The 17,165-nt window shown below is 41.4% G+C and overlaps 1 protein-coding gene across 2 annotated transcripts in view; it reads left to right on the top strand.

Annotated features, from left to right (window-relative positions):
- The window catches only part of JPH1 (junctophilin 1), a 514,941-nt gene extending 511,973 nt beyond the window's left edge, over nucleotides 1–2,968 (top strand). Inside the window, exons 6-7 of one of the 2 annotated variants that reach the window (XM_032784770.2) lie at nucleotides 378–473; nucleotides 643–2,968. In XM_032784770.2, coding sequence (XP_032640661.1) covers nucleotides 378–458 — 81 coding nt within the window. In that variant the 3' untranslated portion in view covers nucleotides 459–473; nucleotides 643–2,968. The remainder of the gene's footprint in view (nucleotides 1–377; nucleotides 474–642) is intronic. The other variant, XM_032784771.2, reaches the window with a different exon arrangement.
- Nucleotides 2,969–17,165: the final 14,197 nt, after the last annotated feature.

The raw sequence follows: 17,165 nt of genomic DNA, 5'->3' as shown, positions 1-17,165 counted from the left end.
TTTTTGTCTTGCACTATTTTGTTTTCTTTGGACAATCACAGTTCCCAGAAAAACAACTTAATCCTCACTTGATTAAACCAGTATGATACCACATTTAATTTCACCTGCATTTACAGCATCCATTGCATTTCTCACACACATGATATTTAGCACAGCTGAATGCCAGAAATAATGAGTTTAAATGTTTTGTGTAGCAGGAGTAGAGTCTGTACCTTTAGGGGTGATTAATCTTTCAGAGGCAGATTTTAAAAGGTCAAGACAAGGTCATGATATATATTTCCTGTTGTGACTTCATTTAGAACATGCATTATGTTCAGGCTTGCATGACTTTTTCATTTTAAAAAATGTAATCAAAACCCATTTTATTGTATTTTCAGGGTCCTAACTCAGTCTTGATTGCCCTGGTAATGCTGTTGAATATTGGTTTAGCCATTCTTTTTGTCCATTTTCTAACTTGACTGGAATTAGAGAAGGTAAGAAAGGTCTTGTTTTTATAGAAGATCACCATATCCAAATCATTTTGATTCCCCAGTTCAAATTATAAAGATTTACAAACTTTTAAGGTTCCCTACTTTAATTTTAGCTATGCCTGAATGTGATTCAACATAGTTACTTAATGATATAATTGTTTTGACCCTTCAGTGAAGTCATGACAACTAGTGGTGTTAGCCCACAATTCTCTGCAGTTGTCTCATCAGCCTTTTAAATGGCACCAGTCGTACTCAGACTCGGGGAAGGAGGCTTGGAATTAGGATGGGACGCAAGAGAGAGAACACTTGGAAAATTCAGCCAGGGGCCTGATCGGTTTCTCTGCTGATGATTTGTGGCTTTGGGTCCTTTGGAAGCTGAAGCAAGCAGCCATGTTGGAAAACAACAACAAAAATCTGCTGAAGCAGCCCAACCAGTGAAGTGCACTGGCTACTCCATCTGTTCCAGCAGTGTGTGACTAAACTGGAAATGTACGGAGCTGCACTTTTTGTTGATGGGAGCTAACAGCTGCCTTACTATTTTACCATCTGATGTTTTTAGTAGGGAGATCGGAAAATGACTGCCAGAGGAATGTGGTCAGAGGATTCAGTTGCTGTGGAAGTGATTCCAGCGTTCACTCCTATCTCATTAGAAGAAATAGTTAGCAGCATCACTCACCAGTCTTATTCCATTACCTGCTGCTTTTAACATCTCCTGCAATGGTCAGGGAGATTGAATTTCATTTTCTAGTGCATGATTCTGTTTTTGCTGTTGTTTAAACCTGATGTATAGCCATAATATAGTATGTAGAGCAACCTGGAGAAATGTACTAGTTGCATCTAGCAGCAGAAGCTAAAATCTGTTATACATATATATATTTTTTTATCTGAAGGTACAATTTTTGAAACTTGTTTTCCTAAATTATTAAGGTTTAGCAAGTAATATACAGTAATGGCAGTTTTAAGCTGTCCTTTTTTGCTTCCAAACAATGCTCAAATGCTTGGGTCAATAGCAAGCCAATTTATAATACCCTGAGAATCTTCAGGCAGTACCAATATGTTAGATAAAGGAGGCAGAATATCTTGAGAAATAAGATTCAAGTGTTGCATGGTTTTTCTCCGACACTAGTGTTGTGGTAATCAGTGATTTGAATGATTATATTTTAATACTGGGATTTTTGCCAGCAGTTAAAGAGAAGTCTTGTCCAAGTGGACCGTAATGCCAGTGAAAGCTCAGCTAGTTACTACACACAAAATTATTAATAATTTTAAAATATTAGCTTTGTGTTGAATACATTCAGGTAGAGCATTTAGATCCTTTAAAATGATTGTTTATCAATTTGATGCCTTTAATGTCTTTAAAGTCCGCATATAATTTTACCTCAACAACAGCAAAAGAAGGAGCCACAGAAATTGTCATTTGGAACATTTGTCTTAAGTTGTTTTCCAGTCCTATGTTAGGCTGATGTCATCAGTGTTTTTTCATGTGCCATTACACTGTAATTACTGTACCCTATATTACTCAAAAGCATGCTTCTTTACTTACAGAAGTGTATGTGGTGTGATCATTTTAAATTAAAATATTTACTTTCAAATCAAAAATAGAAAAGGGCTTGGAATATGGTTTATTTTATCTCTGTTAGAAAAGATTTCATAATTTTTAGTTTTTGAACATGTTTGTAAACTTTATAATTGTTTGCATGGTTTAATGGAGAAGTTTCTTAAAAGCTACATTAGGTATCTTTTGATGCAGCACATAAAGTAACATAGGTATGAAATGAATATTATGTAGCCTGATACAGCTCAGTGCAGGGCAATAACATGGTGTTTTATGCAAAAGTATGTTGAGAATCCTCTGGTTTGACCTGTGTGGAAGAAAGCCGACAGAGAGGAAAGGAAAATAACTGGTATATTTATTCATTTTTAAAAATAAGTAAGATCATGTTTTACTTTTAAATTTAAGAAAGTAATTTTTAAATGAGAGCAAATTTTAAAATTACTGTAAGCCTGTTGTAAGGATAAATGCTCCTGCCCACCCCATGTCTCCTTACAAAGAGAACTAATTTTGTAACTGACATTTAATTCTTATTCAATGTTTGTTTAAAATACTTGATGCTCTGAAAATGGGGTAACAATCAGCTTCTGAAAGTGTTTATAAATTTAAGCATGTTAGTACAATTTATAAATATGTATGATTTATAAGCTTTTCTAAAACAAAGCTCAAAAATTGTTGGTATTTTTCTAAAATGTGCACAGCTGTATTTTACATGAAAGGCTATTTATAATTGGTTGTTGTACTGTACACTACATTTCGGACAGCACATGAAGCCTGCCAATGTACTTAATAATGTCACTTTGTCTATTTAAAGTTTCTTGCTGTGAAAAAAAATGAACTCTTTATGTAGGAGTTTCTCTATTTATAAAAGTCTTGAACCCAAAATGTATAACATACAGTTTCCACAACTGTATTTGCTTTAATAAAAAGTTGGTTATTAAGAGTTGCAAGTGGGTTTCTCTGTTCATGCGAACAGTATACTGCAGATATTTTCCTTGGAAAAATGTCTATCATCTGCCAAGAGAATGGGCAAAAGCCTGGCTCCTTGGAAGTCCATGGGAATTTTCCCTTGTTTTCAGAAGAGTCAGGATTTTACCCAAGGAATGTATCATTTCAAAGTGGAAGAAGGTTAAAACTAGCGGATAGCTTCCTGATGTAGGTGCTCTTCCTTTTGCTTCACAATTAGGATTTTTATGTATTTTTACACAGACTAAACACAGCATATAAAATGCCATTAAAGCCAGCAGGGTTGTGTAGTGAGTAGATCACTACAGAGTTTTACTCCCTCTCACTTGTTACCAATTGGTACTGGTTAACATTCAGCTGAGTTTTCAGGAGCTTCCCTTTAATAGAAATATATATTTTAGGAGCAGTTGCTCCTGTTTGTTTTGAATTAACTCAGTGTTTCTCAAAGTAGGGTCACCGCTTGTGTAGGGAAAGCCCCTGGCGGGCAAGGCCGGTTTGTTTACCTGCCCCATCCGCGGGTCCGGCCGATCGCGGCTCCCACTGGCCGCGGATCGCTGCTCCGGGCCAACGGGCTGCTGGAAGTGGTGCAGGCCGAGGAACATACTGGCTGCTGCTTCCAGCAGCTCCCATTGGCCTGCAGCAGTGATCCACGGCCAGTGGGAGCCACGATCGGCCGGACCTGCAGACAGGGCAAGTAAACAAACCAGCCCGGCCTGCCAGGGGCTTTCCCTACACAATTGGCAACCCCAGTCTGAGAAACACTGAATTAACTCTACCTTTATAAAACTGCAGAATAAGCCCTTCTCTGAAAAGTTTAACAATGAAAAAATAAGTTCCTGAGTATAATGAACAGAGAGATATATTGTCAAACATTTTTGAAACTGATAGATCTCTAAACCACCTCTTATTCTCATGCCAGTTTTTGATGCACACGATACTCTTCATATCTTCACAATTGAGATTAAAGTGACATGAAGTATTTCTACAGTACCGTGAATGTGAAGATAAGATAATAATTCATATGTAAATCCCCCCAGTGAAGGATTTAGGCAGAAACAGAGGAGAAAGTATTTGCTTGATCACATTTAAACAACAGTATCTTTCCCTGCCTAACAACACTTCTAATTCTCAAAATTCAAGATATGCTTTGAATCTAGGGATGAACAGGAACTTTTTCTACAGCTATGGGAACAGACATTGTTACAGTGACATCTTTTCCTGCTATGCGCATTTTCTTATTTGTGTAATTATGTTGTATAAATTTATCTGATTACACAGTATCAGTGTCCACAATTCAGACATACTATAAAATGGACAGTTTTGAGGCACCAAAGACTGACAAAGTCTCAGTTATCATGTCTTCCTAGCATATACGTTCTTTATTCATTCTCTGCTCCTTTGTCTATCTTCCCATCAGATGATAAGAAACTAAAGAGACTCCCACTCTAGTGGTGGGACATGGAAAGAAAGAGTGGATTCAGTGTGAACACACTGGCCCTGTGGACTTACACTATCAAAACCATACTCTCAAATTGCGTAAGCCATTTCCATAACAAGCCTAGAAATACTGATTTACACAAATATTGACACGTATGTAATCATACTACACAGTAGCTAAGACCTATAGTAAAGTAGTCAGGCTGTACAATAATTTTTTCTGATAAAAATAACAAGCCTGCAGGTATTCACTATGCTATAGAGTCATATTAACAGTCTTAGTTACTGTATATTAATAAGATATGGTTATGAAGGTTATAAAAATGTTCTTCAATAACTCATTGAGTCCGAGAAGATAGCACAGTACATTGTCCGCCTATCAAAGGTCAGCCACTAAACAAGGAGCAAATGGAAGAAGATTGACTAAGCCTTGAAGAAATAATATTTTCAAATCCTCTGGCTTAATATTCACAGAAACAGTGAAGAGGTTGAAGAACAGAAAGTGTTAAACAGAATAAAGGATTGGTGTGCTAACATACTGTAGCTGAGCCATCTGCAGCATCTCTCTCAAATTCCACAATGCCCATATCCTAGTGCTTTTCTGTGCAGAAAACTAGCAAGTGGCATCTGCAAACAAACAGTAAAGATATATTAGCACTTTATGGGTTAACCTCGAGGAAGTGAGTAGAAAGCATGTCTATTCTCAATACTGGGCTTTTAATGAGAACAGCCCAAGGAACAGATGGGATTGGGGGAGGAATAAAAACTTTACTGCCTTAAGGGCTTTATACTGCTGCCCATAGTACCTAACATCTTCAATGTAAAATCAACAGCCTAGTCCCTAGGCGAGGTCATGGAGTCTCTGCCACTTCTCCCTTTTTGGGGTAAAAGTTCTATGTGAAGATGTTTTTTTTTGGTTCTGACCATTTAGATTTCATTGATTTACTTTTGGTTTAGGTTAATGTGTTTCAGGCTAATGTGGGGAGGGGTGGGTGCTATTACTGTTGTGTTATTCTTATGGTAGAAAGGACTTTTTGAAGAGGAAGGTGTTGCAGTGTTTCCTAAAGAGGAAAAGCTTCTATGAAAGCTTGCTCCATGCTTGTACATTTCTCTTTCTTTATGACTAATCTCTCAAATTGAGTGGAGAGCCCAATAGTTCTCTTCTCTACACCCTCCCCCTGTCATTCCCCAAGAAGTCAAATTCATGTCCTATGAGGCATGCTACTTAGCCACGCTGGGCCAAATTCACTGATGCCATGACAAGATGGAACTTCAGTTACTGCACTGGAAATGCATGTGTTTGTGTCAGTGTCCCAGTCTCCCCTTTGGCTCATTTTCACACTCTACAGCTGTTGCTCCATATGACTGTATCCTAATTTTCAAACCTATACTTAGTCTCCCATATACAATTAGTGATTTGAATAGCTAGGGTAGCCTTTCCTTCGTGATAATATACATGACTGAAACCTCTGTGTATGGAGGCTGCAAAAGGCAGTAATTATTCCCAGTGAAACCTTATCACCTTTATGAAAAATCTGATATCATTTGAATTGTGAGATTCACTACAAATGGCCTTAATAAGATCTTGAAGAAGAATGGACAGATTGCTGCAGCTGACTCCAACAAGGAAGACTAAAGAGTCCTCTGGGAGTTCTTGATTTACTTTGGTCGATGTGGTATGATTATTATTTTTGGACTTGAGAAATGAACACATGAGCTCCTGGGGAAAAAAATACCCTGTGCTGGAAATTCATTCTTGCTCATTAGAGTGGGCTTCCACAACCCCATCCTTCTCCATCCCTTGCACCCGATTTAGCAGACTACATTGCGAAAGGTAGAGAACCATATACAAATGTTTACATTTTACACCTGTAGCTTGTGAGTTTATTAATATAAATTAAAGAGGCACAACAACTCAAGGAGAAGCAACTTACTGTTTTCAAGCTGCCTCTAGGACTGGCCTCTCGTTGTGTTGTAATTTAAATCAAAGCGAGGGGAAAGGGGATGGTGATCTTTTTATGCAGAAGATAATTAGAGAGCTGAATTCCAGATTTACAAAATCAACTGCATGGTATTTCCATGACCTGGTCTCCTCTGATACAAGTCAGTGAATTCAGGAGAAGATATATCCCCATTTCTAATGTGCAAACTGTATTAGTTTCACTGAAAAACACCATATAAGGGGTATTTAAAACTGCATGAATATAACTCACTTTCACTGATATTTCCTTTATCAACCCTCTTCATGTCCCTCACACACAGATAAATTAAACAGGGACCTAAGCCATGAAAGGCAGATTGGGAACAAGATTTTCAAACCTCAGTCAGGCCCCTCGGTAGCCTGATTTCCACACTGAACATGTAATAGGTCCCACTGAAACAATTTTGAAAATCAGAATCCTAACTTCAAGCACCTTTTGAAAAATTTCATCCTGAATTTCAAATACTTCAAAGTTTGCAGGTGTTTGGCTCTGGGTGCAGGGAGGGGGTTCGTTTTAGCCATAACAGCAATAGGGTCCTAGTGCAAAGTTTTAACCTAGAGCTAGATTTAGATTCTGATTCAAAACATACACAGAGCAAACCCCTCTGAGGATCTGGAGTCTTGAGATCATGCCCTGCAAACTATTTTTATTAAATTCAGTTCAGTAATCAGATTTGTTTGTAATTATCCCAGGATTATTGCACCACTGTGCTCTGTAGTTGGGGCCTGGTCTTATTACCTCTATTTAAATTTGCTGCTATGGTATATTTGGAGGCATTTTCCATAGGATTAGAATACCTCTGAAAGTATCTGGTATTCTATTTACTATACCTAGCTCTTACAGAACATTTTATCCAGGGCTCTCAGAGCACTTTGCAAAGGGATATCAGAATCATTATCCCCATTTTACAGATTCTAAGACACAGGACAGTGAAGTGACTTTTCCAATGTCATGCCAATGGCAGAGTCTCAATCCAGACCTCTATCCACTAGGAAAAGATGCTTATATAGTCACATTTAGCTGAGAAATTGTGTACCACACAACAGCCTGCATAAATAGTGGTCAGTGCCTTCTGTTTTACTTGTGACCACAGTAAGTGATTCTGCGTAGACCAGTGTTTGTGAAGCCTTGACAGTGCAGGGTCTACTGCTGTAGGAACAGCAACATGAGATGAGTAGCACAGGCTAGACTCCAGTGCTATAAGCAATTGAAGTCCTGTAAAAAGCAATGCCATTGCTTTGATTTACCTTTTCGGTAGATGGTTTCAGTGCTTTGGTACACCTCTACCCCGATATAAGATGACTTCAGATATAACGTGGTAAAGCAGTGCTCCGGGGGGGCAGGGCTGCGCACTCCGGCGGATCAAAGCAAGTTTGATATAATGCGGTTTCACCTATAACACGGTAAGATTTTTTGGTTCCCAAGGACAGCATTGTATCGGGGTAGAGGTGTATTCTACTTAATGACAAATTCCCAACGCCATTTCTACAGGCCTCCTCCACATGCCCCTATCTTTCTATGCAAATAAGTGGTTATACATCTGAAGGGTGCAAAGCAGTTGACTCCTTCTTATGGCCATGCATGAAGTAGCAGCTCTCCTCCCGACGGTGGTTCTGGGCCTGTGGTGGTCAGTTTTTTCCTGTGACTTGGCTCTTCAGCAAGTCACTTTAAAGTCTGTCCCCTTCCAGGGTCGGCCTTGAACAAAAAAACAAGGGGAATTAATGCAAATAACCTGAGTTCACAGGAAACTGGAGAATCATTCAAAGTGTATCAAGAGCTGCCCCTCCCTTTCCTCACGGAAGGACTATTGGGTGCCGATCAGCTGGGGAGTTCCTATCTTAAGCCAGCCCCTCTTCAGGAGATGATCACTGAAGGACTATTCTTTTCCATAGGCTGCCATCAACTGGGCTGGGGCTCTTCTCTTACGTTCATCCCTCCAATCCTGACATTTCTCAGAAGTGCAATGGGGTGGAGCCACCTGAGCCCACATTAGATCATTAACCCCATGTTGTCTAGTGGGGAGGGTTGTATACCCCATCACACTCTCTTCCCATTGAGATGGCAGCCAGAGAACCAGGGCCAGCAGACTCTTCCTCCCCACACACATACACACACCCCACTTCCTAGGGGTGACATGGTGATTTTTCCCCCTATGTTTAATTTGGGAGGCATACAGCTGCAGAGAGAGATACCAGGGCACAAGCTGGGGATTAGTTTTTTTCATGTTGTTTAACCACCTCAAAGGGGCATGATCAGTGACGAGGCTGAACTGATTTCCCCAAAAGGTGATATCAGAGAGAGTGTCCACAGCCCATTTCACAACCAACCCTTCCTTTTCCAACACTGACTAGACACCTCCACTCAGGAACCATTCGTGGCTCAGGAAGAGTGCTAGATGGCACTGCCTCGGTCCCATTTCTGAGGACTTAGTTTGCAAAATGACTTGTTTGAGAAGTCAGGAGTGAACAGGACAGGTTCTTTGCATATGGGGGTCTTTCAGGGTCTGAAAGGCCTTTTTGCAGGCATCAGACAAGTGAACTTTTTTGGGGCTATGGGCCTTAACTAGGTCCTTAGGGGGAGGGCACTACCCTCAAAAACACTGGCAAAAATCTACAGCATTAAACCACAAGCCCCAGAAACCTTTTGACTTGTTTCTTCTTGGTTGGGGTAGGTCATATTTTGAGAGGATGGACTTGGTCCATGAGGGACCAGACCTGGCCCTTTTCCCAAAGGATATCCCAGGTAGGTGATCTCTTCCAGCCTTACACTTTGTTGGATTTGCAGCTAGCCCAGTGTCTCATAGGGACCAAACTATGGCAACGACTTCTGCTAGCTGTTCCTCCCAACTTCAGCTATAGATGCCTACATCTAAATCTGCTGCTATATATAAGCCACGTGGTTGAAGACTAGATCTCATTGCTGGGTTACTACAGAGGCCAAAGGTATAGTCCTAAAATGATACAGGCCAAAAGGACAGGCAAAGGCTGTTTTCTCTGGTGATTCCAGCGTGAGGGGGATCTGCCCATATCCATTGGTTAGAGCTAACACTCTGATATACTGGGCCTCACCCACAGAGTCTAATAATTCATCCATTTGGGGCATGGGTAAGCACTTAATTTGGAGAAATCTTTTAGAAAAATCAATGCTATGCAAAACCAGATAATGCCATCCAGTTTTGGAACAAATATAATTGGACTTTGCCAGCTACTGTGAGATTCTTCAGTGACCCCTCATTTCAACATGACCTTCACAGCATCCTACATTTTTGGTGGGAGCAACCAGGGGTTTTCCCCAACAAGTTGCCCCAGCATTTTGGGTATGGTGTTACTTGAGAGGTGTCCATCCAGACTGGAAGACAAATAGTGTTGGGAAGGCTTTCACTAGGCTTCTCACTTGGGCCCTCTGCTCCAGATGAAGGTTTCGCCCGATCTGTATATGATCTGGGTCCAGGGAAGGGAATACCTGGGGCCCCAGCTTTGGCTTAAGGAGCTAATGAGTAAAACATAAGCTCTCACACTCCTTCCATGGTGAAGGCTTAATATGGTAAATCTGAGCAATTTCTTCTCAGAAGGCTGCCTGATCTCGTAATTAACTGGCCCAATTTAGGGACTACTTCATATGACCTCTGCAATGTAGCAAAAAGCTTAGACTCTGTACTCAGGAGTAGAAGTACCCCCCAATCAAATATGCACATATGTGCTCCTTTGTTATAGGTTTGCTCCTGGGCCTTTTGGCCACTGAATAGGTATCCTTTGGTGAAGGTCCCTAAGGTTTTGAGCCCCTCACAGAGCTTTGATAGATACTATACAACTGTCTCTGTCATAGAAATTTTTTTCCTCCTCCTTCTCACAGACTATGTCAAGAATACCTGGAGTTGTCTCCCATATAAAAGTTCAAAAAGAAATAATCCACTAGATGATTGGGGAACCTTGCAAAACGCAAATAAAAGGATAGAGATGAGCTGATATCAGGTTCCTTATCATTTATCTTTTTCCAATATCCTTTTCAGGATCTGGTTGAATGATTGAACTAGACCATCCATTAGTGCAAAGACTCCAAAAGGATGGATTTAATAGGCAGGACGATTTATACCTCCTCAGCCCTGCAAATGAGGATTGAAAACCAGCAGGCATTGTTGTCTAAGTATGACATTGTAAAGTGGACGGCCATGTCTAAGTTTGCAGACCAGCTGCCTGAAACCTCTAGAGAGGAATTTCAGGCATTTGTCAGTGAAGGCTGCTTAGTGATCAAGATGGTGTTTCAGTCTGTGCTGGATGCTGCCAAAGTATGGCCTCTGCAGCGACCATGAGAAGGGCATCCTGGCTGCAGAATTTGGGCATTGCTCCAGATGTGCTGCAGGCCATAGAGCAGTGGTTCTCAAACTTTTTTTCACAGACCACTTGAAAATTGCTGAGGGTCTAGGCAAACCACTTGATCTTTCAAATGTTTGTAAAGTTAGCTAACACTTTGGATAAAAGTGCTATATAAAAAAATGTAGTAAACTTTTTTTGTTCTACAAATAAAAGCACACAACTCCTATTTTAATATCGGTAGTCGTACATTTCTAATGCAATGCATGTGCCCTGTCTCCCCTACTGCAGCAGTCCCTGAGCTGGGACTGAAAAGAGGAGCGGGGGGGTCTTTCCCTCGCCACAGCAGCCCCTGAGCTGGGACTGGGAAGGAGGGGGGTCTCTCCCCAGCAGCTGCAGCCCTGGAGCTGGGGAAAGTTGTCTCTTTCTCTGGCTGCCGCAGCCCTGCACATCCCAAATTCCCCTCCCACATCTGGGGGCTCCACTGATTAGGTAGGTGGCCCTTCATTCTCTTGTGTGCGGCCACCCGGGCGCGCACCTTAGAGGGAACTATCTGCAGGCCACTTGAATGGAGCTTGTGGACCACTGGTGGTCGGCAGACCACAGTTTGAGAACCTCTACCATAGAGGATTTGCCCTTTGACAGCAGTGGGTTGTTTTCAGACAAGACCCTGCATTCCTTTAAGGACTCTTGGGCCACCCAATGTTCCTTGGGCGTGTATACACTAGCAGTGTGGAGACACCACTTTGGTGGCTACCAACAGCAAAACACTGTCCACAGTGCAGCTTTGGGCAGCCTTTTCCTCCCTCGAGACTCCCTCTTCCAGAAAGGGACATAGATCCCTGAGGGTCTGGGGTTCAGCCAGTCATCATGCCCATCACCCCTCAAGTGTCCATTTTGACTTCTTGGTCCAGTGCATTAGTCCAGTTGTCACTTCCTTTACCCCACCTCTGTCCAGGGACAGGCTGGCTTGCTCATGCTCGTTTGGTGCTCTATTACAACTGACAGCTGGTCCTCAGCACCATCAGGTTGGGCTATGCTAGCCAATTCCTCTCCACTCCTCTTCCCACCATCCTTCCCCAGGAACCCCCACACAAGATAATGCGTCTGAAGCAGGTCTACTCTTTACTGGCCTTAGGAACAGTGGAGGCAGTTCCTCCAGAATACCAGGGTCAGGGCTTCTATTCCCAGTGCTTCCTGGTTCCCAAATCCAAGGGAGGGGTAATACTTATTCTAAACTTCTGCAACCTCAACAAATATCAGATACATGAGATTCCATATCGTCACCCTATCAACTAGCCTTGCCATGTCGTCTCAGAATGACTGGTTGTCTCGGAATGACTGCTCTGGATCTTCAGGATGCTTAATTCCATGTGGCACTTCTCCCAAAGCATAGAAGATTTCTCCTGTTCATTGTGAAAAACTGCCATTTTCAGTACACAATCCTTCCCCTCAGTCTGTCTTTTGCCCCCAGGTTTTTACCAAATAGGTGGCATGGTGACGGGGTACTTCAGGAGCAGGAGAATCCATGTCTTCCCATTTCTGGGCAAATGGCTACTTAGAGGCAGGTCCAGGGGAAAAGTCCTCTCTCATATACGCATTACACTGCACTTACTCAACTCTAGGTCTCATCCTAAACATTGGAAAGTCAGTGCTGGTTCCATTGTTAGCAGAGGGAGAAGATAAATATTTGGAGGGAGAAAGAACAAAAGGAGAGGAGTAAAGGAGATTTGGGGGGGAGAAAGAAAAAATTGAGGGATGTGGGGAAGGGAGAAGGGTGATTTGAGGAGGTAAAAGTATGGAGGGGGAAAGGAGAATCTGGGATATGGAAGGGTAGGTAATAGACTGGGGAAATGAGGGAGAGGAGAAGCATTTATTGAGGAGGAGGAGGAGGAGGAGGAAAGATACCAGAGGGATGAGCGCCTGTATAAAAACATAAATAGATTGGAAAGACTGTAGGATTGGAAGGGAAAAGAGAAAAGAGACTTAGGACCTGGGAAAGAAAGAAAGAGTTTAGGAGGATTTGAGGGCAAGGCAGAAGCGGGGGGAGAAAAAGTTTGCTTGACAGAGGAATGAGATTGGAGGGAACGGAAAGGAGGGGGGTGTGGAGGGAGAAGATGAAACAACTGTATGAGCTGAAGGGGATTTCGGTGAAAAGGGAGTATGACAACTGAAGAGGGAGTAAAGTGACGAGAAGTGGGTCTTGAAGACACTGCTTCGAGGAGCCCTGCAGGAACACAGTCAGGGAGCTCAAAGATGGCCAAGAAAACAGGAAGAGACCAAATCAAGATGAGCAGCTGGGGCCTCACATGGAGGGTGGGAGATAGAATGACCTTGTGTCCCTCTCCACTAATTTGGGGGCTAAAATAAGATAAATCTGATTTTAAATTGTGCTAAATGACTGAAAAGCTTAATACAAGTGTTTCATTTTTAAATTTACATGAAAACATTGTGCTAGTTCTGCAGCTTGTCAGAGGACGAACACACACTGACCAGGGAGTGTCTTTAGAGCTGCAAGTTTGTCTTAAACCTACTTAACTCCCAGGGAAAAATGTAATAGAGCTGGAACTCTTTGGGGATTATTAACTAGCCTACACACATTGTGTAATTGCACTCAAATGTTTGAATTTGTGACTTGCACACAAAGATTCTGATCGATGATCTGTCCTAGGGTGAATTCCAATCCCTTTGAAGTCAATGGGAAACATTCCATTAGCTCCTCTATGGACCGAGGTCACTCCTAATTATTCAAAAATAAAAAAAATCCACTTTGCTGTACTTGGAGCTGAAGTCTTAATAACCAGCCATTGCTATGACATGCCGTTGTTCTGCTAACCAGAGTGACCACACCCCAGCGTGCACAGAAGCTGTCTTTTTGTCCTGTGTTTGTACAGTGCGTAGCACAATGGGATCCTGGCCTGCAGCTGGGACTCCTACATGCTAAGGTAAAACACATAAGATCTCTGACCACACACTGATTCTGCTATTTGAAACTAGAATATTTCTAAGCATAATTCCACCTGGAAGGGATCGCCATGTATTGGAACTTTATAGTGTTCCACCAAAAACAAAACCTCTTAATGATTGCTAGATAAAAGAGAAAGAATATCTAGGGCTGTAAGTCCAGCTAGAAGAACAGAGGTTGTTACTACAGGAAAGTGGAGTCTGACTTAACTAAAAACATTTGCTCCCTTCCAAAACTACATGTACTTTACAGCTGTTGATTAACATTAGTGTGCTTATGGTGAAAATATTAGAGCCCATGGGCCAACTCCTGGTAGTTTTGCATTTGTCCATGTTGTTTCCCCCTTATTTGGAGTGAAGGAGAGCAGACAAGTGTAATTCACATGTCAGGCTGCAGGGTCAGTGGTAAAGAGAGGAAATACAGGTTGATGGTACATCCCAGATCACCATGGTGCTACTGCCAACCCTCCTGCCCATACACATACGCCTATATAAAAGTGAGGGAGGAGTCAGGGAACTGCTTTTCATACAGGACAGTCCCCTTATAAAACTGTCAGATGCTGAAAATTGCTGTGGAAATTAATGCTGAGGCACTTTTTCTAAGGAACTTGTATGGGGCCCAAAGAGACAGGGGTAAGAAATGAAGTGTATCGTTCACAGTCTTGCCACTGTCTAGCATTCATCTTCCAGCCCACCTCCACAAAGTTCTCTCTCAGATCCATAATGGCGTGGAGATGATGCCATGGAGGTAACTAAGCTCCTTTTTCCACACAGCAGTGAGTGTGAGATCTGTGTGCACAGGGTCCCCCTCCATGGACAGAACTGGGGAGCGCCACTATGGGCCCATTATATTACTGAATTCTTTATAGTTAGTAAGCTAGGCGTTGCTCACTTTTCTATGTTCGGTCAGCATGTTGTTAAAAGCTACCCTGTGAATTGAATGCCACTGAAAAAAGTCAATAATGCGAACACAGTGGTAATAGCTTATATTGACTGATTGCATAAAACAGCTCTGAGGAAAAGATTTTAACCAACAGGGTTTTCCCTGCTATTAATAAGTTGTGATAAAACACATAAGAAAATAAAAACCAACCAGATAAGCATGCAGCTCCCTAAATTTAAGAACTTAAAACACAAAACTATAGATTTCCTCCTTTGTGAACAACACCTGAGTTGCAAAAATGTTCATGGTATTTATGGCTATTCCCCTTTGTACCAAATGTTACATACACATAGTTTTGAGTCACACAGATTATGTAACACGTGAAAAAGCATTCTAGCATCTGCTTGCTACAAAAGTATTGCTAACAGAGTCTCTTTATCTATTTCTCCTTTTCTAATATCCTTGTTATTTCCATGATTTACTCAGGGTGAAGGTGACTCATAGCCGGAAAACAGACTATAATGTTTGAAAGGAATCTAAATGGCCAGATCTCTTGGAGATCAGACATTGGCATCTTCCAGCCATGACAAAAGAGAATTTATAAACCATCTTTTCCAGATCATATTTTAAAAATATGAAGTGTCATATTGTGGAAAGTTTTATTTCATTTTTTAGATCTATTTCAGGAGCACCAGTCCAGGCTCTGCATAGTTGCACAAACATTAAAATATACAAAAGTGAATATCCAAGTGTGCACTTGCCTATGTGTGTATTATATAAATAAGTATAAAAACCACAACCTTGACCATAAGCAGTACTCTTTCTAAGCATGTCACCCCATCAGATAATAACTTCACACATTTGACCATTCATCTCTCAACCATCTCCTCCTGAAAGGCTGGAAGAAGAGATGAGCCTTGCAATAGGCGCAAAGGATGAGCAACCCTAGAACCAAGGAGGGGCGGGGAAATGAGTTGCAGAGTCAAGAAATGCTTCCAGCAAACAGCCTTCGACCAGCCCCCTCAGATTTATCTGAGCTGAGTTTTAATCAATTAGTCCTCAACCAAGGCCCAGTCTCAAACTCTGGGTAAGTCACTCATCTGCACTAACTGGGTTAAGTGATTAGAGACAGAGCTAGGTGTCACAGCATACTTAATAGGTATACATAACTCTGCCTCGCACAGGAGGATAGACTAGATGACCTCTTGAGGTGTCTTCCAGTCCTACATTACTGGGATTTTATACTACAGGCATCATGATCCGTACTGGCAAGGTGACCAGATAAAACCATGTGGTATGTTGCAGCAGACAAATAATTGCCCAGTACTACCTTTTTTGGGCCTCTGAAGCAGAAAGAGCACTTAAAAGCAAATTCTACTTACCCCTGCTCGGGAGAATGGGTGGCTCTCACAAACCAACAGCATTGACAGCAATGAAGGGATCGCAGATGATCAGCATGTGCACTTCTTCATCCGTTAGCAGGAGACCAGGCACTCACATTCTACAGTGATGATAGATGGGTAGGAAGGTAGATTAATAAGATACAGACAACCACTATTGGTTATGTATCAGTCATGTTTGCCTTAAAGCTATTAGCTTCTCATTGGTCTTGGAGTGGCTTTAATAATTATGCAAACTGAAAATCTGGAGTGACCCATATAAATGAAAATGGACTGGCTGTTGTCTCCATATTATAGATTGTAATTGCATGTACAAATATGGGAACAAAAACACTTTGTAATCATTAGAGAAAATAGCCTTCAGTGCCCGACATAAGCAGTACCTGGTTGATTGACTCTCAGTTATAAAAGGAAGTTCAGCACAATCTCTTAATCCCAAATGATACCTACAGTTACTGAAAGAAAAGCAAAAGTAGAATAAATGTATTTTAAGCCATAAAAAGTAGCATTGTTTGAAATTATTTTTAATAGCAAGCAATCAAAGATTTTAGGTTTCATTATGGAACCAAAGAAATTCAAACACTATTTGAACATAAAGTAATATTCTAAACACTGAAGATATACTTTCAATTCAGAAACTGGCTAGAGAAGTTATATATGGGTAAACTACTGAAAAACATTATACCTTCTATATCATATAGACAGCTGTCTTCTCTATAGAACATGACAGCGAACAGTCAATTGAGATACTGAACCGAAATAAAGCAACGGACTATGCACCTGTTTATTTCTCTGCATCCTGCTAACTTAAAGCATAACAAGCTAGGTGTTTGAGTCAGAGCCTCCACCAGTTATGCAATGGCTTCTAAGTTACAACTAATTCCAAAATTTATTGGCAGTCAAAGCAAAAATGATACAACTGGGGTGATTAGCTGCTGAAACTTGGCCTGAGTAAGAATCTTTGCTGCTACACTTTTCGTGTGTTGCAGAACTTAAGTTGTCTTTTTCTGCAACACTGCTTCAAAACCTTCAGTTTATGTTGCCACAGCCTCCTACTATACACAGAAAGAAACCACAGCTTGTACGTGATATCCGGAATAGATTTCATGACCTTTACCTCAAAAGCACAAGTCTCTAACCCTCTGCCTAGTGAGCTAGAAGAGCAATTCCCATTAGGTCAGCCAGTAACAAACGTGGAGAT

The sequence above is a fragment of the Chelonoidis abingdonii genome, chromosome 2 (genome assembly GCF_003597395.2).
Source record: "Chelonoidis abingdonii isolate Lonesome George chromosome 2, CheloAbing_2.0, whole genome shotgun sequence".
Lineage (NCBI taxonomy): Eukaryota > Metazoa > Chordata > Testudines > Testudinidae > Chelonoidis > Chelonoidis abingdonii.
Note: the sequence above shows the minus strand (reverse complement) of the source record. Positions and strands in the feature narration are given on the sequence as shown.